Source organism: Helicoverpa zea, chromosome 21 (genome assembly GCF_022581195.2).
Source record: "Helicoverpa zea isolate HzStark_Cry1AcR chromosome 21, ilHelZeax1.1, whole genome shotgun sequence".
In the NCBI taxonomy this organism is placed as follows: domain Eukaryota; kingdom Metazoa; phylum Arthropoda; class Insecta; order Lepidoptera; family Noctuidae; genus Helicoverpa; species Helicoverpa zea.
Genome location: NC_061472.1, coordinates 796,011 through 822,131, shown reverse-complemented (window position 1 = coordinate 822,131; position 26,121 = coordinate 796,011). Strand labels below are relative to the sequence as shown.

At 36.4% G+C, this 26,121-nt stretch overlaps 1 protein-coding gene across 4 annotated transcripts in view; it reads left to right on the top strand.

The window, feature by feature from the left end:
• The window catches only part of LOC124640938 (LIM domain only protein 7), a 193,060-nt gene that overhangs the window by 75,332 nt on the left and 91,607 nt on the right, over positions 1–26,121 (top strand). For 3 of the 4 annotated variants that reach the window (XM_047178903.1, XM_047178904.1, XM_047178901.1), the window contains exons 1-2: positions 10,296–10,447; positions 10,627–10,856. In XM_047178903.1, the coding sequence (XP_047034859.1) occupies positions 10,752–10,856 (105 nt within the window). In that variant the 5' untranslated portion in view covers positions 10,296–10,447; positions 10,627–10,751. Of the gene's footprint in view, positions 1–10,295; positions 10,448–10,626; positions 10,857–26,121 lie in introns of those variants that run through there. The other variant, XM_047178902.1, reaches the window with a different exon arrangement.

Below are 26,121 nucleotides of genomic sequence, written 5' to 3'. Positions count from 1 at the left end.
TGTATTTGAATTTGTTTCGATCGCTATCTCTCTGATTGTATCTGTATTAGTTTTTAATACAGCGAGCTGTTCTTTTAAGTCTTGACTGGTTGTAATGCTTTCATAATGATTAGAAATGTCTTTGTTAAGTCTGCAAACTTTGGCTTTTATGTCCGTTAGTTTCATTATTGAGACGAATCGTGTAATTTCTTCCGTTCAATCATTCTCAATTTCTAGACTGGAACGAGAAATGCTTTAGAAGAATACATGCAAATTACAGAATTTTAAAAGGGATCGATTTCTTTAACAGATTGGTGAAATGATTGCTCAGGAAATATCGTTACAACTTTCCTATTGTTTGAAGTTTCCCTATGTGGTGGTTAAAGCTCATTCTTAGCGGTCTACCTAAATCATAAAATTGAATACATTTCCGTAATCTTCGATTTGTTTGCTTTTGCGATTGATTATTGCACATTCATCTACATAGATCGGAAATAATTTCGCTTGGAGAAGTTATTATCTTACGCCTACAGCATATGCATACCGACATACTTCAGTTATTATTGTTCGGGAATCCCACCCTGGAAGTAAACAAGCAACTATCACAAAGGAAACCCAACACTGAAGAGTCACAATCTTTCCTCATTCCTCCACGCTTGGCTAGTTCGCATAAAGTTACAGTTTTACAATCTCACTGGCTTGTTATACAACCGGCCATCTGTCGAGGCTCTAGTTTCGACAGACATGTGTCTTATGGCGATTACAGATTTGCTCCATTTTGTAAACAATGTGTAAGACGAAGTTATTAAAGGTAATGACGGAAAATCCCAAGACTCCTTTCTTAAAGTTCAGGATTCTAGAACTGATTACTTAATGGAAATGACATTGAAAAACCTAACTCAATAGATATAGGTAAACAAAGCTAACAATATACCTGCATTGTTGAAGATAGATTCAGGAATAACTCTTTTAAGTTGAATCTTCTAAACGAAAATGATAAAACCCAAATGGAGCTTATGTTAGAACACAGTAAAATCTACGGCAATCCAATACTGCAAACTTGTCAAGAACGTGATAAATTACAATCCCTTTAACTGAAGACACAGGTGCAACTACACAAATAAACAAACATCCTCAGACTAATAATCAGCAATAATCAAGCGACAATATCCAAAATAGTTGGACTAAATCGAGCAGTTCTGCAAGCCCCGCTAGCCGGACGGTAAGACATGTGCTAACACCATTTAAGGCACATAAATGCAACTTGTTTGTTTTGCAAGTCCCCCGGAATGTGGGCACGGCTGGTGTTTTTAGATGCGATGGTAATGGGATGGATGCTTGCATGTTGCTGGCTTTCTGTGTAATTAAAGCTGGTTAATTTTACTGATGTTTTGAAGGTGAACAATTTACTGTCAACTGCTATGATTCAGCTTTGGCACCCTTACAAACCCTGATTTTGAAATTATAAGCTTAGAGTCATCGATTAAATTGATACGGCCATTAACCTATTGTATGCCGGTGCGCAGATATATGCGAGACACAATTGATTTTCTATTGTTCTTTAATTAGCGGGATACAAGCGGTTAATGAAGATTATACATAAGCCTACTTTACTTACCTTTAAACAAATGGTATTTTAAATTCAAAATACCATTCATTCGACATTGCGTTTTCTGTTTAGTTGAGATCCAAAAGACCAAATTATGTTTAGATTGAATCTCGTAGACCGTTTTTGCGTCAGCGGATTTCTTAATTGCTTGCATTTTGCTTTTATTTCAAAAACGAGATTCAATTTTACTTGAAATGTTACTTGTTGAACTAGTGTGTTTTTTTTTATTTCAAAAACTTTAAGAAATACCAGTTGACCATCTGAGGCATGCTACCAAAAGATTTCAAAAGATGTGCTTTAGTTTCTTTCTAGGCGATCTGTCTTCATATTATGGTGAGGTAACAAGTCATCAGCAACCCGTATTGTAAGAGTGTGTTCAAATAAAAACTTGCTATGTATAACCGTGACCAATTTTGGTCAAGTAACATTGGACAGTTTTTTCAGTGAACTGATTTCAGTTACTGCATCTTTATTGTTAGTTGATGGCTTGGCTTCTATTGCAGTTAGTTCAACTGTTACTTCTGTAACTGCGTAATATGTAGTTTGTTCTATAAATAGTGCGTTCAAAGTTATATGTTCGTCATCTTTTTGACAAGCATGTCTATTAGTATGCCTAACTATATTGAGATCTTGTGACATAGAGACGGTCAATCATTTGGTGACAGATATTTGACATCTAACTACTGTCTTAACATTACAATAACTAACAATTTGTTAAGGCTAGATTTCACAATCGACGTATATCACATGGTAACAAGGATTCTCAACATAAAGTCTGGTCCATCTTCATCTTCTTTCTTCCATCTTTATTCACAAAGTAGACATCAGTGCGATCATGGCTACTCTACCCACAACTTCCACCTAGTACAAATCAATACATGAACGCTATTTAATCGTCTAACGCAAGATAAATTCTTTAGGAAATGACTTTCAATATTGCTCAGCAATGTATAAGCAATTTTATATTATGACACGTTTACGTGATTGCTGTTTATTTGTGGTATGTCAGTTTATTGACATTCTTTTGTTTGTAAGCATTTACTTTAATAAAATTGTTCTTGTTAACGATGCTTCCAAGTTTTATGGTACCGGTTGGCAGGAATGTACTCATTAATGTCTTCTTCCGTGTCCACTACTGCTATTTCTTCATTTCAGTAGAAAGACGTCGACTGTTAGACAAAGGCCTGCCCAAGGTTGCCATCCTTCGCGGTTCTTAGCAACCCACAGCCGACTGCTTCCCGGCGATGTTGGCCAGATCATCCATCCATTTAGTGGGGGGTCTGCCCACGCTGCGTCTTCCGCATTCATTGTGCGTCTTACTGTCGTTGCGTAAAATTGCAAAATAGTGTACTTATAATTAAATCAACAGTAAAAACAAAGGTTCAAAAACTGTAAAATAAACGTAAAAGACTAAAGTTACACAACAAGGTAGCGAATTTACCATGCGTATCACTCTCACCATTATTTAACAATTAATTCGTAAAATTACCCACTTACCCACATGTTACGTGCACGAATTTGCAAATTAACTTGCATACCCAGAATAAGTAAGTCGTAACTGAAATATGTACTAACTTAACTATACCAGTTATATTTTCATTCTTACTCACAGCTTTCAATCCACCTTGATTTTTCTCTCTATCAAGATCAATGAACATCATTCAGTTACAAAGTCCTAGATCTCTTGTAGGTGATAAGTCGTGACGGTCTTATGATAGAAGCACCTGCCTCTCAGATGCGAATATATGCGGGTTCAATTCCAGGTCAGAAAAATGTACAACTTTTCAAAGTTATACAAATGTACTTCCTAAATATATTTTCGACACCAATGATTAAAGGTGAAGGTTAAAAACATATTTATGAATCCGCCACTAAACACTAGTCTATCTTCTATTATTACTAAACAATGATGGTTTTACAAAACAAGCTGTAAAACTGCACCCAGATATAACACGGACTGGAATTTAATATCTCAAGCAAACTTTAAATTGTATTTTACGACCAACATGACCTATGTATATGCTAAATAACTTGTAAGTCTTAAATTATCCTTGCACAATATAACGTCTTCTGCATGTTAAACGGGAAAGTGTAAGCCACGCATTTTAATATCGCCCTGAAAACCTTTGGGATATTATCATAATGTGGTATGTACGTGTAAATTGGGATGCGTTTCCGTGTATTATTTATACTGTAGTATGCAGTTTTGTAAACATCCTAGTATATTTTATAGCCTGTATGTTTGGTGTAGACCTGACATATTTTAGATCGCTACTCGTTAATATTCATGCCCAGCTTTGTCACTTTGAGATAAGTTATTTTTTTGTTCTTATTTCTGATAAGGTCGAGTATATAGGTAGGTACCTCATGACAAAGGTGTAGCTCAAAGATAGGCAAAGAAATCGGCCTCTTGGCATAAGATAGGCTACGGTGACACAGTAACCGGTGATTGTAACTGATTAATGAACCTTAACATAAGTAATTAACAAAGACTATTATTATTTAACGCGAAACGTCCCCTTGCTTCATAGGTACTAATATTATGGAGCTAAACAGTTTATTTACGTACATTATACATCTTTGGTAAATCATGGAACTTTTTTCTTCCACAAAGTTGATTTGGCTACTTCACCAATCGAATAAAGTCGTTCGATCGCCGAACATTATGTAAAGTTAGAGTGAGACAGCATAGCTGCTCGTGTAATGGCAAAAACGTCGGTAACGGTGCGCTTGCGCATCCGACCGGCTGATTGTAAATGTTCTCTGTGGTCAGTGTCACTATGTAGGCCTTCGGGTATTTTGTTGCCAGTCGTTGGAATATCAAAACTTTCCGTGAAGGAAAGGTATTTAATTTTTAATGATATCGATTCAAAAGAATCGCAGAAATTGTGTTTTTAACCAAAATAAAGCTTGGAATTCAGATTTTCTGAGAATTTTGGCCTTTACAATAAAAAAATACCTACATTTCGAAACACATTCCACAAACGAAACAGATGGAAGGATGAGTGCAATTTTGGTGTTTGTTACTCATTCACACCAAAATACTGAATTCGATTCTTTACACAATTACATTTCTCAAGTTCCTACATAAAAATAGCACATAGGCTGTACTTGTATTTGCCCAAAGTCAGTTACTACGTGAGTAAAACCGCAGCTGGTAAATAATAATCTTTCAATACCCTAATTGGTGGGAACAATCAAAGGATCACCAGTTTCAGTTACTTACCATATCAATCAAAAACAATATCTTATACAATTTATATCCTTCACGTAACTTTACCAACAAACAAATAAATATATCGCTCACCTAGCAGTATAATGACACATCTACTTTTTTCTTATTTTACAGAAATGAGGGTCAAAGATTTTGCAAACGTTTGAAACGAGGTTATGATTTCATTTTATATTTTATCTTAGATTTTATAGTTTTAACAACTAATGCCGTACCGTTTTACCACTTTATAAATTATACACTTTTAAACACTTAGGCCGTAAAAACCCAGTTTCGCTTTTTTTGTAAATGTGCCATTATACTGCTAGGTGAGCGATATCAACAATTACTTTCACAATCCTTCACTTAGGGAAACGAGCCTCCCTTTTAGGGGACAAGAATTAAATTTCCGTATCCTTGTACGAAGGGATAGTTCGTTTATATGTCACTGGTCGACCTTCAGTCTTCAGTCTTCCTGTTCAGCTGAGATTCTTTTAAATGCCAGCTGTTATTAATTGATCTGATATGCTGTATAATAAGTGTTCAAAGGGCTAGAGGTTCTCAATTTGAGAGTTTGTATTGTTTTTGTCGATATTTTGCATTACCTGTTATGCACTAACTACCTGTTATACTTTACAGGTATATTATGTATTTTATTTTCTTATTATACTACTAGATTACTACTACTAGGCTGCCTCGTTGGTCTAGTGGTTGCAAGCGCGGCTACTGTGCTCGAGGTCTCGGGTTCGATTCCCGGGTCGGGCCGAAATCGCTTTGTGGGTTTTCTTAAGCTTTCACAAAGCAGCCCGTAGTCTAGAAGTTGGTGATTGATTCACTCGTGCATCGGAGAGCACGTAAATGTCGGTCCTGCGCCTGATCTCTTTCCGGTCGTGTCGGATTGCCGTCCCATCGGGCTATGAGAGTGAAGGAATAATGAGTGCACCTGTGTCTACGCAAATGCTCGTGCACTATAATATGTCCCGCGCAGCTGGCTGATCTCCTTAAATGAGAACAGCCGCCGTGGCCGAAATCGGCCGTGGACGCCATTATACTACTAGATTCCGCCAGCAATTTTATCCGTGTCCTATAAAAGAAGTCGATGATCCTTTCTCTATAAATGTGCTATCAAATGCCAAAATAATTTTGGATTAGCGCAATCCAAATATACTCTAGCTTTGTAATATTAGTATATGTATATGTACAATTCTTCATTACCACCATCGATCGGCGTAGAAATAGTCATAGGGAAAAGTTCAGATTATTGAACAAAACTTTTGCAATACTACATGATATTTAACTGGCCACCTTAACACAAACAATAAAACACAATAAACAGATGTTCTGCCGTGTTAATGTCTTATTGTATAATTAAATGAGTGTTTCATTAATTAATGATTCCACTAGAATTATGGCACTGTTGAGATATTTATATGCAACTAGCTTTTGCCCGCGGCTTCGCTCCCGTCAACTGACTTCTCTACTTTACCCTATTTTTTTTTTCATAATAGCCGTGTCCTGACAATAACAAACACAACAAAAAAAAGAATTAGCCAAATTGGTCCAGGCGTTGTTGAGTTATGCGCTTACCAACACATTTTGCGATTCATTTTTATATTATAGATACAAGATACTGCATGTTAACGTGATGTTAAATCGTTTAATATGAGACAGTTTGACTTATGGACAGTTATGGAATTGATAAAGTATTCTTTGAAAACTGTATATTAATCCTTACTACATAATATTATGAATACAAAAGTAATTGTGAAATCTGTCGCGCTTTCCTTTAAAAAACTGCTGAACCGATTTCGTAGACAGAAGTACACAGATAGTCTACTAGAGAAATGACCACTGTATTTCACAAAATGCTGTAATAAACATTATCTTCGATATCAATGAAGTGTTCACAGAATAAAATAACAAAGACTAAGTATCAGCTACTTATCGTCTTTTATTATTATCAGCCGAGATTAGATCATATTCTGTCATCTCGCTTATTGATAAGACAACGATAACACATCTTTAGTACCTATGCAACTGAAAAAGCTATAAATTCATTAAAAGGCATAATTATGTGTATAAGAAGAATATGAAAATTCATCTCTATGCAAGAGAAATAATAACTTAACAGTCGTTTCCATCACCATTTTGTTTAGGTACCGCTAATTTTACAACATAAGTATTGCTTTTTGTTTCAATACGTTGCACATAATATAACACATAAACAGTACATATCATTATAATCATTTTAGAATGTTGTCTATCTATGTCCTGAAATTGTCTCATCGCATTCAAGATAAAAACCTCCCTTCAGGAAAGGACAGTAAAACCAAACAACTCATCATGTAATTTATAAGGTATAGCTTTTGCCCGCAACTTCGTTCGCGTGGAATAGTGACTACCAGCAGATTTTTGATTTGACCAATAGATGGCGCTATATGTCCGGAATAATTTTATTTTTATTTTTTTTTTTGTAATAAAAACTATCCTATGTCCTTTCTCAAGTTTCAAACTATGTCTGTACCAAATTTCACACAAATCGGTTCAGTAGTTTAGGCGTGAAGAAAAGACAGACAGACAGACAGACAGACAGAGTTACTTTCGCATTTATAATATTAGTTTGGATATACTCGCAAATAATCAAGTATTAACGACAGCCAAAATATAGCCATAGACCTCCAGGAAGGGACCTTAAAACAGGCTGACCAAGAAACTGCAACAAAATATTTCATAAGACAACAGAACCCCATAAGTCCTGCTAATATACGCTATTACATAAATCTATGAATAAGGCCAGGCCAGGCGATTTCTCTTGTTAGCCCTTTGTCTGTACTTACAATGACCCAAAGTGCCCTTTACTTGCGAACTGGAACCTTATGGTCCAAGGAATAAGACTGTGTCCGTACATTGTGTTCTGCGAGACAATTTCGCCGTTATCTTAGCACGGTGTGTAAGCGAGAAAGTGTCCCATTGTAGGGTGACCATGAGTTATGCATGTTTTAGGAATAAGAAATAAAGAAAATACTAGAAATTGTATTATCAAAGTATTGGTCAAAGTATCTCTAATAGGTGACGTTTGTGAAAATAATTGATAAAAGTTTCTCTGTAATGTCTTTCATTTCTTGTGTTTCATTTAATTTGATTTCCAATTAAATGACAATCAGTATACAATTAACTCTCTAAACAAATACACTAGCGGAAACATTGTCATAACTTTTACTGCTTTTCACCACTAATATTATTAATGAAAGGCTTGCAATAAACAATTGCGAAATTCGCAGAAAAGCGATTTCATTGCACTTGACACTATTTTAGTGAAAAGTTACTTTCTTTTAAACAATACAGTTTTTCCTAAGTACTAAAAACGTTCGTACATTAGCAACACATAGCGCAAATATTTATAGCTCCGTCAGAATATAACTCCAGCGCCATCTCGAAAGTTCAAGGTCAAAACTATCCATCTAATACCTACAATGAATCACTCCACCAGAAATGCCACTAAAATGACGCAATTAGCAGGATCGTCCCTCTTGACACATCATGACCGGTTCGCCGGGTAACACCATTTTAGGTGCCTGGTGATAATTTGCTTAATCAAAGTTTGGTGTAGACAAAAAAAAATGTGTTTTGGTGAAAATATTTGCATATTCGGCATAAAAGTGTCTTGTTTTGTTATTTAGGAGTTCTGTTTGTTATTTTGACTCGAAGAATTAATAAGAAATTCTTAGTTTTAACTATGTCTTACGATGATATAAAAAAGAGGTTTTTTTCTCGTATAAACAACTACAAAGCTATTTAAAATGACCTCTGGCCGTAACGGTATTTTAATGATGGCTCGCATTTTTTGTGTGTTCTTTTTAATCTGGTGATTATATAATAAATAAAAACTACCATAAGAAACATTACCTACAATAAATTCCTAACTTTATGACTAACTGAATATTAACAATAATGCAGTTCTCAGAAGAAATATTAATAAAAAATGTAAGACACGACAATAATGCAAGGAACAATTAAATTAACCCATTACGTATAATTATCATTATTTACCAGCGTTAAATAATTAACCAGAGACCTTAACCATTATTCATAATTATATAAAAATGCATACATTTAGGTATTTGAGCATTGTTCAATAATTCAATTTATTTCATGATTCTTTAAATTAAATAAGTACTAGTTTTTGTAGACAAGAGGAAGCATACTAAATACCAATTCACTTATCTGTAAGTTTATAAAAAAAACAATAGCGTCTGGAGTAGCATAACCTCGTAAACTCCTGAACCAATTTTGTTGCGGTTTTCCCCATTCGATAATATAATTAACGGCGATAGAGGCCTCTGATTTAGCACGCCTGTGTATTATTAAATGCATCGTTTAGTTTTTTTTTCGTTTTTAAATCGATAAACTTATTTTTTTGGGAAGATGAAGTTTTTGCATTAAATGCCTTGGCCTTTGAACACTAAAATATATCCTTAACATTTAAAAATGTCGATTGATAAATATGTAACTTGCAACACAAAAATGCTCGTCTGAATTATTTTCATTTGGCGTATCATCACTATTAATTATTCAAATGCCATTAAATCTGCATCGTATTAAAATATTTCCACACTAAGGATAAATTCTAGAAGTCTAGTAGAACTAGATAAAGACATTTTGACATTATTAATATTTAAAGACAGTTTTGCATAGATATGCAGCATTCAACCATGACATACTGTGAGCTTCATTGAATAAACATTACATAATCAACAATATATCATGAGCGTTCATTAAAATGTAAATTATGATTTCCAGATCACAGCCAATAAAAAACACGATTTTATTCTTAATTTTTTACACTTTTTTTAGCAGGAATGTCTCTCTAATCCCCGTAAGATGGTACCCCTACAAGTACAATGCCTCCCATTTCGCTGCGCCCGCGCCGATCCGATAGATCGTCATGTGTGCACCGTGTCATTTGAATGGGTAATTGATCGCATGTCAACAAATGCGAACCGATCAGATATATGAAGTATTCAGGCCATATTGTACGCCATATTTAAATGTAGTTCAAGTTTCATCGGTATTTCGTGTCGAGTTTTTTTACGAAGAAAGTATCGTGTGACGGCCGTTTGTAAATTGCTCGAAACGGCATTGTTAACATCGTCATTCATAGCTACAGAAATTCTATTAAGAACTTTGAAATAAGACGTGGGTTTTAGCGTGCATTGAAATAAAAATGTTCATAAAAGTTCTTAGCGTAGCATCAAAACCTGAATTTGGCAATACAAATATTGGTCATTGCATTTGCGATTTAGTAATACAAGCATTGTTATATAAAGAATACAATGTAATAACATTAATAGCACGTTTCTTTAATTGCCCTTAATGCATTCACGCATCAGAACTAATAATCCAACAAAAACATTAAATAACGTTGTGCAAAATAAAATAGTTTTATTACAATAACTGGTTATAGGTTAAGAAATAATATAATTTATCTGTGTTGTCGCGCAAGCGCGCTCGCGTCGCCAGTGCTCCGCCGCGCGCGCGACCGAACGGACGTCAGTTTCCAATAACGGTTATTTCCGAAATAACCGAGCGATTGTAAACTTACTACTGTTAACGTTATACGAACATTCGTGTATACTTCCAGTTATTGTGTAAGTTTTTCTTATGCCGAGATATTCGTGATTATTTTCAAGTGCTTTATCTCCGGGGATCTAACACATGTTTTTGTTATCGCCCGTCCGATTTTATGTTTTATCTAGTATATTCTACAACAGATAGTGAATAGACATTGTATCTTAAAAAATCTAAAAGAATATTTTTTCTTCCGCAGGTAAACGGGACAAGTAAAATGGACCGCGGAACACCGATAGTGATGTGCTAGTGTTGTGAATAACGGTTAATAACGAGTTAATAGTGGTTGATAGCTATGATGTGAGACAGTTTGTGCTTGTCAAGATGCCGTCAGACAGTGGATCGGCGTGGTCGCCGCCAGCGTCCAACAGTGAGAGAAGGTTGAGCAACTCGTCAGATGGGAGCGCCGGGAGCGGATATTCTAAAGCTGTAAGTTTATGTTTATTTTATACAACACTACTACAGAACTCAGCCTCACGTGCTCTGAGCTTTCAAAAGCGTTGTTTGTGCAATACTGTATTACATGCGAGATTTTAATAGTCTGTGCTCGTGCTTGTAATCTCGTGTTATAAAACGCGAGGTCAATGTGCGTCTGGTCAAATGGTAATGCATGACCACACTTACATATGAGAAAATATGCTTGCTTTCTTTTTTAGAAATAATGATTTCCCTACACTATTATTGTTTAAGTTTTTATGAACTAAGAAAACAATAGGTAGGTTGGAAACATGCTCATAAGATATACCCAATCATGAAACTTCTTTCATTCGCCTTCAGTGAGACATAAAGTACCTATGTCAGACTAATCATAATTGTATGTATTTAGAGCTACCTATGTTACTCAAAACTTGCTTTGTCTGATAACACTGCAAGCTAACTGATTAAAGTCGTAAACACCAAAATAATGAAACATCGATCAACATACTGAATACCAACCTATATTTTGTGCTACTATGTAGATATAATGTAGGTACATGTAACGTTTTTCTTTGCTCACGTAAGTCGCATTACGCAGATTCACTAGTTTTTCCTTCATAGGTAAGTAGGTACTTATTGTGTAAAATTATGATCTTAGTAAAATCCTTTGTAAAACCCACTTAGTAAACTCCTTTGACACAATCTTTCAAATAGTTAAAATCTGGCCTAGTGTCCTCAGGTCTGCCTGGGTAGGTACAAGGTAAAAGGTACAAGGTAATTAAAAAGAAAGTGCTATGTTTATTTAAGCAGTAAAATCATAAATCACTATCAACAACCAATGAGCACTATTGCCTAAGAAACCAGTTTCACTCAATTAATTTATTCCGCAAACTATTTGCACACACTTTATTATAAACGTGTAAAAAATTGTGACAAAAAAAAACGTAATTTTTCACATTTAATATCACATTCGCGCCTTACGCCAGAGTTTTTTTGTCAGCTGTCAATTGATTAGTAATGGCGGACTAAGCTAATATTTAATTTTAAAAAATAACTTTTAGCTAAAGTAAATAGCGAGCGGTGATGCGTTACGATAACTTTCACTGTCGTTATTCGCCGTGAATAACTTGTTATTTTTTACGTTTTTTATTTATTTTTATTATTTATAAAATAATCCGTTATCCGCTCTCTTGTTACGCACTATTCGGTGGAATAATACAATAGCAGTTTGCTTTGATTTGTGTTTTATTTTAATCTTTTTGTAAGCTAAATAACAGTTATGACAGTTATCAATTACACTGTAAAACTACACGCTTTGTTCGAGATTAATTTAGACAGTTAGTAAGCGAATACCCTTCACAAAATTTAGAATAAAACAGTGACAGGTTAGGTCCATTGAAAAATACCTAAAATCCGAAATGACACATGTAGAAACAGCCTTGAAAATGAATGAGCAAGTGAAATTCCGATTACGAAACCGAACAGGCGTCATGTTTCAAACAAATGTTTTGCAATAATTTCTGCAAAATACAAGAAAAAAATACATCATTTATTATGAGAAAAGTTGCCATTTTTATTAGGTGTGGTTTTCGCATGGATTTGTTTAAAAAATCTATCTGTAACTACCTATGCAATAATTTTGCATGAAGTTCTATTAATGGAGTGTCATGTCAATTCGACACCTTTTTGGCAGACTTGACTAAATATTGTCTGACCACTATTTCATGTTTACAAACATTTTCAATACAAAACACGGAAATATAGAAAGAATGTACGAATGCTACTTTAGTTAATAATAATGAAATAACGTTATTTATGTGTGTGTAAATCTATTGTTTTCATAATATTGCTGTTACTGCTTGTGTAGCAAATAGTTTAGATTACGTGTTTATTTCGTTCTAAACCTGATGGGTAGATTGTTCTGGTAATTTGCTGTGTGGAACTTTCTAGAATTGCCAGACATGAGTTTAAAGTTAGGTGGTATACTGTAGAATTAATTATTTACATATAGGTACGTTAAACATATTATATACTTAGTCGCTTTTTTAAGATTCCCAAGATACTAGGTACTCCAGACTTCAGTCCATATGAATGTTATTCTGATGTATAAACTATCTATGTAGCTAACCGCCAAGACTCATGAAAATCCTTTCAGTAGTTGCGCGAGAAAGAATAACAGTACCTAACAATCAAACAAACATGCAAGTTTATAACATCACTTAATGTACCTCTTATAATTAATAAAAAACGGTTTGTAATAGAAGTATTGCTAATTAGGGGCATTATTAACAACCAGATTTTACGCAAATGTTATAAGGTTTCTAATGATACTGACTCGAACAAGTGCTTATCAAGTTTAACACTCGTTTGTTGTCTAATTGCATGCTTAAGCCAGCGGTTCCCGAATTCTTTTGGCTTCGGAACCCTTTTCGTTTCACCATTTTTCGGCGGAACCTTAGCTTAAGTAAGAAGTAAACTAAAGACGTAAATACACTTAGGTACGGCTCGTGGCGTGTGGTAGCGCACCAAATGGTTATATGGTTAGAGACATATTCATTATACTCAGACGTAGCATGGCTATCTGCCACACGGGCCAGAAAACAATTTAGCTGCCCTTGACTTTGTGTGTATTATGTGAATAGTTTTCAGTTTGAAGACTGACAAAGTAAACGCAAAAAGAAATAGATTGGGTTTGTACAGGTGCGAGGCGAACGAGCGCGATTTTTTTTAACTATAAGAAGAAGTTCTCAGCACCCGCTAGCATTGAAAGACATTCAGTGGTAGCCGGTATCGCGAGCGAAGCGAGCGCGATTTTTTTTTTAGTTTAAGTACCTACATACACAAAATAAACAAAACCACTGTAAATTAATAAGGTCTCAAAAAGTATAATATCCACACAAAAAAGCAAATTATGCAAATGAATAAGAAGCAGCTAGAGTAGAAAGCGCTATTGCTTTTTCTGAACCAGAGGAATAAAAAATAAACATCAAAGGAAACCTCGACGGAAGAGCGTGAATTTTTTTCGGTGTTGGATACTTGAGCAATTAAACGAACATAAAAGCATCACACGCAACATGGAGTCGCGAGCGAAGCGAGCGCGAAATTTTCGGATTCGCGGAGGTGCAAAAATTGGAAATAATTTCACACTTTGATTCATGGTAAAAATAGCCACTGGCAATACTGTATGCCGTGTCAATTCACGTCCTGTCAAATGTAGGAAAACGTATAATCCTGGCGATGAAATAAGCCCAAAAAATGCGGTGATTTTTGGCCGACTCGCTACTTACTTTTGCCGATTGCCGAAGATCTGGAGGTATTAAGTTAATCTACAAATTGTAAAAAACGGAATTAAATTATCTGCTGCCGTGGCCTTCCCCCGCCACTTGTCGCGAAAGTATGAGAGTTACACTCCCGAGTACAGTACCCACCTACAGGCTACATGGTGCCTAAATGGAATTTTGGAATGCAATATTTAAAACAATTTAATTGAAAATGAATAATAATTTAATATTGTCAACAGTGAAACGATTTACCATATAGAAATCTTGAATTTTCCGCGGAACACCTGAGGGCCTGTCACGGAACCGCAGGGTTCCGCGGAACCCCATTTGGGAACCGCTGCTTAAGCAATGTGTTATGTGGACTTGTAGGCATTCTTTAATTTTAATGAAGCACAGACTACTTACGGGTCTTCTTAAATTAGTTACGTCTGAAAAGATTCTCAGTTGTATTTATATACGTACCTGCATTCATCTCTTTCAAGGTCTTAGTAGAAGGTTAACTTTCATATCCTTTAAACAAAAACCCATTTTTTATTGAGCCGGATAAAGCTTCCAATTCAGTATCATATGAATACAGTTTCCTTCGACACACCTTCATAGAACCACCGTTGTTTTGCTATAACAAGATATTCAACTAAATAGCATCAATTATGCATAGACTGGCCACTGGTTTCCCCATAGCATTATGCACGAGACAGACCCGGCTTATCGCGCCACTGTGTCGCCCTCTGCAAAAATAACCCGCCGGTTCTCGATACGAGAATCGAGAGACATCGATAATCGTTCATAATCGTAGTATCATCGCATCGAATTATATCGAGAATCGAGGATGTTCGCGATCAATCACAATTAGACCACCACTCTCCCTTGCATTTCCCACGGTTTGTGAAGTTGAGTGATAATTACTCTTAACACTTTATAAATTAGGTTGGTTTTTCAGTGGCAGTGTCTTATGAAGAAGTAGTGAGTAACTTATTTACTTATATGTGAATTATAGGATAAAGAATAATTTATTTTCAATAACTAATAATGTATTGTCGTCTGTCATCGATTTACCTATAATGATGTTCAAGTAATTGTATTCAAATTAGTTACTTATAAAGTTATAATAACGAAAAGGAAATGAGCTTCTGATTATGCGAAAACTATTAATACGTCGACATAAAAATAATTTATGAGTAGAGTGATTTTATGAATTGATTGATGAGTTACACAAAAACTATTAAACGTAGACGTTAACGACAAAATCATTAGAAATAATTATTGTCGATTAAATATTGGAAATACTAAAAACAGTCCATCAAGCATAGCCTTGTTAATCCCTAAAAAATACGGAACAACATATAGAACTAGTTCTTAAAAACCAAGTCATATACCAAAAACTAAATTAAAAACGTGACCTAAGAATAATCTGACATACAAACAAACATCGCCTATTTAGGACAAGATCTTTAGAAGAGGTCATCGAGTTTGAATGCGCGGGCGCAGGTCCTTTCTACACGCAAGGGCAAAATACCGGTCCTATTATCACTGATTACTGATACTGAATCAAGGTTGTGTGTTATATAAACAAGTGTGTGTGTAAGTGCATTAGTATCACATGCCTTTGGTAGTGAAAAAATATTAGTCTTTTGTTTTAGAGCTCATAGATTTGAAATACGGATCTGAGAACAGAATCTATCTTCTGTATTTTATTACTATCGCACAGTATGAAAGTAGCCCATATGTTATTCTGATGTAGCTTTATTGCTACCAAGTTTCATCAAATCGGTTGAGGCTTTTGCGCGTGAAGAACACCCATAACTTTCGCTTTTATAATAGGGTATCTGAAAGTGGAATTCTGAAATTACGCGCGGTTCTCGGCATACTGTCATGGCTACCCATTATCTTGTTAGACCTTTCAAAGAAATCAATTTTGAAACTCATGACCAAGAAAACAGACCGCTTATAAACTAAGTTACTATAAACGAAATGTATTTGGTGACATCTAGTAATAGGAGATTTAGTTAATAACCATCGCGCCCAGTCGTAAAGTCGTGACAGATTTCTATTCGGTCTACGACTGAACAACATTTAAGCCACACCTGTTCATACCAGCTTCGTGGGAAAATAATAGTCCAATCTGCATTCAAAACTAAAATTCGATTATAATTCTAGATCTGGTCGTAAGTTCTAGGTCTGAAGCTAAGTTCCGCGTTGCTGGTGAAAAATTGGTTCCTTTTATCGTAAACGTTAAGACGGTGATACATTTTTATTTTTAGAATTGATTGCTTCGATAAAAAGGTCAGGATTTTAATTGAGACAATATTTAACGAACTTACGCCTAGAATGTTTTAAACTAAATTCCGCCAGCAGTTACACCCAGGTCCTATGGGAAACGCTTCGTGTCCCCATTTAAAAAGTAACCTACCTCCATAAATGTGTTTTTCTAACACCGAAATAAATTTTCAAATCGCTTTCAAGCAAATTGACTCTTCAGTCAACTGTAATATATACGATTTGCTATATTATCAATATATGTAGATTTAATCTCTTTTACCCAGAATCTGCTTACCAATCCAAGACACTATTTTACATCAAAGAACCAAAAATATCCTTACTGCAAAACCGAAGCAAACAGGTTGCATTTTTCCTTATACCAAACCAAACCCATTCATGGAGCAATCAGGTACATCTCTGGACATAGTAAGCAAGCTCCACGGCCAATCTCGGCCCGTAGCAATGTCCGGGCATCTGTTATTTTTGTGCACCTGTCGCCCGGACTGGGGTAGGGCTGTCAGAGAAATTTTGGAAAAAAAGTTGTACTTTTTTGGGTGTTGTTGGAGACTGTTTTTGGAAATTGCTCGGTAATATGTTTTATAATGTTTATGGCTTTAGATTTATGTCGGTAATATGTTTTAGCTTGTTAAATTCCTGAAATGATTTAAACTATTATAACAGCAATAGAATAACCCTCTCTCCTAACGAGCTCAATATTGACAGACATCGAAAGTATGAATACCAGTATGATTATTTTCTTTATCAAAGTAAACTTTGTATCATTCTGCAAGTGCTATAAATATTTACTCAGCTGCTATTTAAGTAATTAAATTGGCATTTCCATGCAATGACGCGATAGATTTATGCAAATTAATTGAAATAATCTCTGACCTGAGAGAGAATATCCATGATAAGGATATAAAGGTGCTTAACTAGTCGTAAAGTCGCACTTAATTGGTAATTAAATTATAATAATCGGATGCAATGGAAAGTTATGATACGCTTTTTCCATAATTAAACTGCAGGTGTCAGATATTTATTTTTATATGCGCATCACCGATATTTTTTAAAGGATTAGGATAAAATTTTTGCATTCAACCAGGATTTATCTTTCGGATCCAAATGAAAAAACACTTACTCGCTATTCAAAAGCTATTAAATAACAATCGTAGTCCCAATCTTCATAACTCCACGTTTCACGATGGGTCAGCCCTATCGCATCTGACATTTTGCTGCGCCCGCGCCGGTCGGCCTTCGAACGTATAGTTCGATTCGATTCGTTCCGAAATGCTAAGGGTCATGACTTGGGAACCATCTGGTGTACCTTCAGGCCACATTCGAAGACTGATATGCCTTCAATACTAAGTACTACGATAATATCACGATTTTGATCTTATGGGATAGGCAGATTACAAACGGCCTTCCGTCCTACATTCTTTCGTAGATAAGTTAAGAATTAATTTATGGAATTATATTTTAATCTGTTTTAAGATCTCAAGACATTGTATTTTTAAACTGAATGGCATGGTATTATTTCTTTATTCTTCTGAGAAAAATGACTGATACAATCAGAGGTCGGACACAAATTATAAAGTTCATACAGTATTGTGGTACTAGCATTTAATAATAATAATAATAAGCCCCGCAGGGCATCTGAGGCGGATGACGGGGAGTAGCGACCCCGCGGGGCTATATATCCGAGTGCTCCAGGGAGAGTATACTGTCCCCCATCTCCGGCTTGCCGGAGTGAAGCATGACGGGGGATAGGTCTCCCGCCTCTTGGCTTGCCTTCACCGGCCGGTCAGAGTGGAGTCGCTAGAGCAATGCTCGGAGGGTAGGTGCCTCGTGGTAAGTGGCGAGTGGGCCGGTGATGCTGGACCCACAGGGAGCGCGTGATCTGCGTTTAAAGTCCGCCGAGGTATCCTCACCCTTCTCAGCCGCTCATGTACCTGTTGCCCTCTTGTTGCTTTTCAGTGACTGATTCCCGGGGGCCCAGTAAGTGAGTTGGCGAGTCTCCACCTGCCATTTTTACGTGTATTTATTACATTGTTATCGGCAGGTGCCATAGTTCCCGTAGTTTCCCCATTCCTAGTCCATTAGCATCCCATCACAATAGCCCAAGTAGTTTTCATCCATAGTTAGCAATAGTTTAGCACAGAACCGGGGATTGTCCTTGGGTACATTTCTATAGTGTATACAGGGATAATCGTCGGTTTTGTGTCACCATTTCATTAAAGTTGTCTCAAAAGGGCTTCAGCGTGTTGGCTTCGGCCCCACGTTCGCCTCCCAAAAATCCGGGACTCTATAGTCCCGAGGTCTGGTAGAGACATACAAGAGATAATAATAATAAGCCCCGCAGGGCATCTGAGGCGGATGACGGGTAGTAGCGACCCCGCGGGGCTATATATCCGAGTGCTCCAGGGAGAGTATACTGTCCCCCACCTCCGGCTTGCCGGAGTGAAGCATGACGGGGGATAGGTCTCCCGCCTCTTGGCTTGCCTTCATCGGCCGGTCAGACTGGAGTCGCTAGAGCAAGGTTAGTCCTGCTCGGAGGGTAGGTGCCTCGTGGTAAGTGGCGAGTGGGCCGGTGATGCTGGACCCACAGGGAGCGCGTGATCTGCGTTTAAAGTCCGCCGAGGTATCCTCACCCTTCTCAGCCGCTCATGTCCCTGTTGCCCTCTTGTTGCTTTTCAGTGACTGATTCCCGGGGGCCCAGTAAGTGAGTTGGCGAGTCTCCACCTGCCATTTTAACATGTATTTAATACATTGTTATCGGGAGGTGCCATAGTTCCCGTAGTTTCCCCATTCCTAGTCCACTAGCATCCCATCACAATAGCCCAAGTAGTTTTCATCCATAGTTAGCAATAGTTTAGCACAGAACCGGGGATTGTCCTTGGGTACATTTCTATAGTGTATACAGGGATAATCGTCGGTTTTGTGTCACCATTTCATTAAAGTTGTCTCAAAAGGGCTTCAGCGTGTTGGCTTCGGCCCCACGTTCGCCTCCCAAAAATCCGGGTCTCTATAGTCCCGAGGTCTGGTAGAGACATACAAGATAATAATAATAATATAATCTTTATTTCAGACCAATGTCCATACATAAAAACATAAAGAAACCAGTTTACAAAATTTGAGCACGTATAAATGCTTTCAGGACGTTTGAGTCTTGCTTTTCCGCAATAACCTGTAGGATGCTGTTGGTGCTGCTCCTGACTCTGTTCAGCAATGATGCGAGCCGCTTGCGTATTATAGCATGGAAGCCGTCTACCCTGGCTTCCGCAAACATACCGGAGGCACTGCAGAAACGGGGCAACCCCAACAACATCCTAAATCCGTTATTATATTGGACACGTAGGGCATTGAGCGTTCTCTGTGTATATCTGAACCACAGGCTGCACGTGTAGAAAGTCTGGCAGTAGGCTTTAAAAAGTGTGACTTTAACTTGTTCACTACAACGCACAAACCTGCGGGCCAGCATGTTACTTCGAACTGCCAATGCCCTACGTTCCCTTTCCATGTCAACTTTGTCCTCAAGGTCCTCAGTAACGTAATGTCCGAGATATTTGAACTTGTCAACCCGCTTTAGTTCAATGCCATTTAGCTTTATTGCGGGCACATTTAGTGTACATTTACCGGGGGCCTTGAAGACCATGTACTCGCTCTTCTTAGCATTGTACATCAAACCATGTTGAATGCTATATGCTTCACATATTGCGAGCAACTGCCTCATTGCACTTACAGTTGGGGTCAGCAGCACCATGTCATCCGCGTAACTAAAGTTGTTCATACAAATGTTGTCAATCCAGCATCCCACTCGATTGCTGCTGAGCCCAACTATAAGCTCATTAACGTACAGGTTGAAGAGCTTAGGAGAACTTAAACCACCTTGCCTCACCCCACACTCCAACCTGTACGTGTCTGAGAAGGTGTTTGCCCATCTTACAAAATTATTCTGGTTTTGGTACCAGAAGTGAAAAATTCTTTGCACCTGTGTAGGCACGCCAGTTTTCTTGAGTTTCTCCCACAACACGTCATACGACACAAGGTCGAATGCCTTGGAGAGGTCAAGAAAGCATGCATACACAGGTGTACTTCTTTCCGTATAGTATTGAACAGTGTGCTTCAGACTCAGAATTGCGCTTTCAGTGGAAAGTCCCGCGCGAAAACCAAACTGAGCGTCATGGATATTGAGATGTTTATCAAGTTCTGAGTCGAGCACACTGTCCAACACCTTGGCTAAGATTGTAGCCAATGAAATCGGTCGGTAATTGTTCTTATCAGACAAATCTCCAGTTTTATTCTTTACAATTGGTACCACGATGGTTTTCATAAGATCCATAGGCAAGTACGAGTGATTTAGACACAAAGTATAAAACATTGCGAGCACACGTGGTAAATGCACACCAGCATGTTTTAAATGCTCGATACTGAGTCCATCGTGACCCGGTGACTTGCCCCTAGACATGCTACTCACAATTTGTCGTACTTGTTTAGCAGAAACCCTATACAAATCACCAGTCACGGTGGACCCAGGATCTGCAGACGAGGGACCCAGTGGAGACTTAGTGGTAAAATGTTCTCTAAACAGTTCCGCTATGTCTCTGCTATCACTCGCACCTCCCACGCTCACTGGAAGGCCAGTCTTATGGTTTAAACTGTTGGTTGCTTTCCAAAAGTCACTAAAGTTTTTAGAGGCACGACATTCTGAAATAATGTCCATTTTTAGCCGTTCTTTATTATTGTAACACCATTTTAATCTATTTTTAAATAATTTGCGACTTTCACACATTTCTTCGTATTTCTTTAATATGATCGTGTAATTTATTCAATGAAATAAAAGTTGTTTGTCCGTATTTTTATATGTGTAGGAAATACTAACGGAATTCCTATTTAATATCGGAAATATCGAGCCGAATTCGCGTGATGTGATTCCGCCGCAGTAAGCAAGAGTGAACAGTAATAATCAGTCCTATTAATTTATGACATTTTAATCGATCGTAAAAAGAACACAGTCTTCCGTGACGGTAAAATGTATAGTTTTAATTATACTAATTGTTTCTAATTAGATATAAGTATGTTCAGCTAAGTATCACAAACACGACAACTTTCGCTAAATCATTGTATTAAAAACTAATTCCTATATAATCTAGGAACATAATTGGTAAAATAAACAATAATGGTTCTACAAACTTACAAAAATGCATATTTCCTTAACTTACTCTTTCGATTGTAGTATTTACACTCTTTCATTGTCTTCTCTAATCTTCTCTTCTATTCTATTCTTATCTTCTATTCTTTCTTTCTCTTTTATTCAACTCCCAGGATAAAGATTAACATAATATTTCAAAATGCTCCCACATATTGCCAATATTTTCCTCATTTGATTGAGTTACTTCCATATTACCGTGGGAGCATAAAGTGTGACTAATGTGTCAGAATTTAATCAAGTAACAAGTTGTCAATATTAAAGTTAAGATGAGATCATACTTCAAGGACGTGTAGACCTTAATACATTTTGCCCAAGATATTGTTTGGCTCTAATCATAAGCCCTTCTCTTATATTAACTGTGACCGTATTTAATAACAGCAAAACTTTACCGTAACGAGAACCAAATTCAAATTCCGAAAACAGAATGAATATCGTCAAATGGTCCTTCGATATGCGAATCCTCTTCTTTGGAAAATACGAAATGCTCACAAAATTATACCAATTTATTTCAATAGTAAAAGAAACATGATATATTATGCATGAATACTTATTATAACCGTGGTATAACTAGTTTGTCTTGAAAGAAAGTTGCGTGTCATCTCGCGAGGCATGTGTGAATGAACTTTTTTGTTAATAACTTTTAGATATTTGCAATGCTAATCCTAATGGAGAGTGAATAAAATCGCTTGGTTATCGAGTTATTATTTTATGCCTATTTAGTAGTATTTTATCGCATACGTGAGAATTTGTGTTTGGTAGGCGTAATAATTGATTAAGGAATTTCAGAACGAATAAAAACGTGAATACATAACCAGATGAAATAAGTACTAGAAAAATAAATATTTGTCATTTTTTGTCTCACATACTTATTAATTCTTAGGACCAAATAAATCATTCTTCTTAGATTTGTCAATCTGAAATTTTTAGTAGCTCAGTAGCCTTTAAGCTACCTAAGTTTCTTTTATGAGTAGTGCAAAATTCTTCTAAAAAAAACTAAGCTAACCTTTTTTATAACAATATCAGATCAAATTATAAGCATTGACCTCGTCCATTACAACCTTTAGAAGTTATTACCTGTCAGGCTAGGCGTAACCAATCATTGCACATTAGGCTCTAGTAAATCATAATTTATAGCTAATACTTCACAATTTAATACCTATTGCGAAATATAGAAGCGTGAAGATACAGTATGGACTTCATTGTAAAATCATCTTTAAAAATTAAGGGCCTTACTACAAAAACTTTAAACCCTGTTTTACACTTGTCTAATAAAATTTTGGCTGCAAAATGAACCATATGTCAACGTCATAATTTGTCATTTTTTTAGACAAGGCATAAACTGACGTTTAAAAGTTTTTGTGGTAAGACGGTAAATGTTTATTGATTATTATTTGTGGTTATTTAATCTTTTTTGGCATGTTTATGTGTGTATGTATAGGCATCATCCATCTATCAAACGTCGGTAATGGACATAGGCATTTAGAAATCATGGTCATAACTTTTGACCTGCCTCTACGCCTACACTCTCACTACAGTTTTGAAATAGGTAGAAAAAGTATATATGCAAAAATATCATATGATCATTTGGAGACGTTTTTAACATAATTATATAAGATACTAGGCAATTTCCCACGGTTTTACCCGGTTCCCGTGACTACTGACCGAAAAAATCTTTCAGTGTCAGATAGCCCGATTATCGTTGCAGGCAATAGGCTGGTTTTAAACTGAGGCTTATTAAAAATATAGTAAGTAACCTTTAACATTCCTTACACTACAAAATACCATACCATTCAAGCCCAAATTACAACATTCAAGCGCTAAACTAGAACCGCCATTTTAATTGCACATTGTGAAAGCCTCGGAATAGATAAGAGTACAATCATTTCCGTGCCACTCTCAAGATACCGAAACCGGGTGACCGATACCGATACTCAATCGATCAGGAAGTAACAATGAAATGTCGCACTTGACCTTAAAAGCAACCGGTATCGATACCAGACTTGTACCAAAACGCTCCTTAGACCAACACTATTATTATACAACAATATATTTGCATTCATAAAGTCTTTATTGTTATGCACTGTTATGTGAGATTGAACTCTAAATTGGTTTGTATAAGGTTGAAAGTGATATTGGTTATTTTTTTTTTAATTGATTCATGTTATTGGTGATTGAATTTTTCTTTTGTATCCGTTTGTTTTAAGTGTGCTGATTTAAATTGATGATTAAAAGTTAATCTGTTGGTTAAGGAACCATTTAAATAATTCTTGCTAATATTAAAATTGGAACTGAAGAATTGAATCTGTCAAGTTGACGGTAACATAACAATTTGATGGTTTTGGATTATTAAAAAAAATATACAATATATGTTATATCCATAACCATAAAGGAAGTAAATATTTAGTACCAAATAAACTGTACAGTAAAACGGTTTATAAGCAAACACAAGTTGCAAATAAAACGGGCCAGTTCCTACAAAAAGTATTATCGTCGTGTCATTTCAATTTAGTGTTTCCTTTCACGCCACGTTACTTGCGCCTTCCACTTTCATTCTTTTTCTTCAGTTATTGAAAAAGTCAATATCGCCCTTACCTTTCTAATACTTTCTTTTATCAGTTCCGAATAAAATATCAGCTGTTGACGAAATAGTTTAGTTATACCATCACTTTTTATCTAGACTAGACAAAACATCAATTTCGAAGTTTTTTTGAAAATAACTACTATTTAAATAATTAAAACTGACATTTCTATTACTTAATCAAATGCCATGATTACTTATTCACCATATTGTGACCCAATATTGAATAGAAACGATCATCGACTGATTTATCGATAAGTATCGATTCATTGTGTTAACAGCGTGTAGTCAACTCTATAATGCAATATGTACTAGGAACTGTCGATCAATTAGTTTCAATATGCGGAAGTGTTTCAAGTCGCGTTCTTGAATTGAACGTAATAAAATAACGTAGTTTAGTTCATTATCTGATAACAGTTAGTACGACATCCTCAGGTCTAGCACTATTTCCTTAAGCGCTGTTTTAATATACGAAAGCGGATGACCCATACTCGTTACCCATACACGCTCATGCATACTGTCTTTGTATGACTCGGCGACTTGACCACTACTGTGTACTTCCGAGCTTCAGACAATATACATGCACCATATAGTTACGTACACACACAAGTATAGAACACTCGCTTTCGTGAAATAAAACATCTTTTCCCTAACCATTGCATCTACCCTAATCATTGCATCTCGCACTTACTAAGAGCATCTTTCAGCAAACTTGGATCGCCTCAAAACGAAAATAAACATGAACTAGATTTTTTTTTAACTGACCTCTTCCTCCTTTGACAAGTCGTCTAAGTACTTACTCCTAGTGACGTCACAAAATGGTTTTCTAACACCGTCCGAGACTCGGGGCGTGCCCTACTTACGCCGTGCTAAATACCAGCCTGTGTGTACTAAGGCTTCTGTTTGCCCAACGAGTGGTGCCTGGTTATATACTTGTATGTCTAGTTTAGAACAGTCATAGCTTAGAATGTTGAGGTGGTCGGTTTTTGTGGCTTTAAGTTTAGTTGAAGGAAGATGGATTTGTATTAAATTGTTTGGTGAATGAGTAATGCTTGTCATGATGCTAGATTCCGCCAGCGGTTTCATCCTCGCCCCTTGGGTACTGCTTACTCCGCGCACCTGGATAAAAAGCCTTTCTCGATAAATAGGCTACCTAACACTGAAGGTTTTCGAAACGGTGCAGAAGTGTGATTAGCGTGTTGAAACAAACTCTTCAGCTTTATAATGTTAAAATAGCTTAGGGGTAAACATCGCAACATTCAATGGCTTATTCGACAGCATTGTGAGTAGGAATGGGTTTAGATTAGAATCGTATAAATATGTATGGCTAATTATTTCGATATGGTTCACTTGTCTCTTAGTTCTTAATCTTATTGCATTCCAAACATCTTAAATCATACTAAATACTGTATTCTTAAAACTCACATTACCGTCCATATAATTAATAATGCATTGAAACATTTGCTTGTCATCCGTTTTTACAAATGCATTTATTCATTGAACGAGGTCAAAGAGCTACCTTAGCAATACGAATGTTCAATCTTTTTGCATTCAAAAACTGCTTGTAATGTTCCCAAATTGTAGAGCATTATCAGATTTTCTCTAAGAGCATTTAACCTGCCGGATACGTTATAAACACAAATCTCTATGTAATCTCACTCATGTATTTGATCATGTGCCTGATTGGTAAAATTTGACAAATTCGGGTAGGTTGACCTGCTGGCGTCTATATCTTGCACGATGAAATTGACAAACACGGGCATAAACTTGACGAAAACATATGAGTATGAACCACTTCTAGTACCGATAGCATGGGGAAGGCACGGTAATGGCTTCTCCAGCCATTTAAATTATCTATGAGTTTTCTCTAACGAATATTGAACTTAAAATTTCTCTTGAAAATGAACTCGCAGAATACCTTGGCGATATCGATGATAAACCGCAAAATGA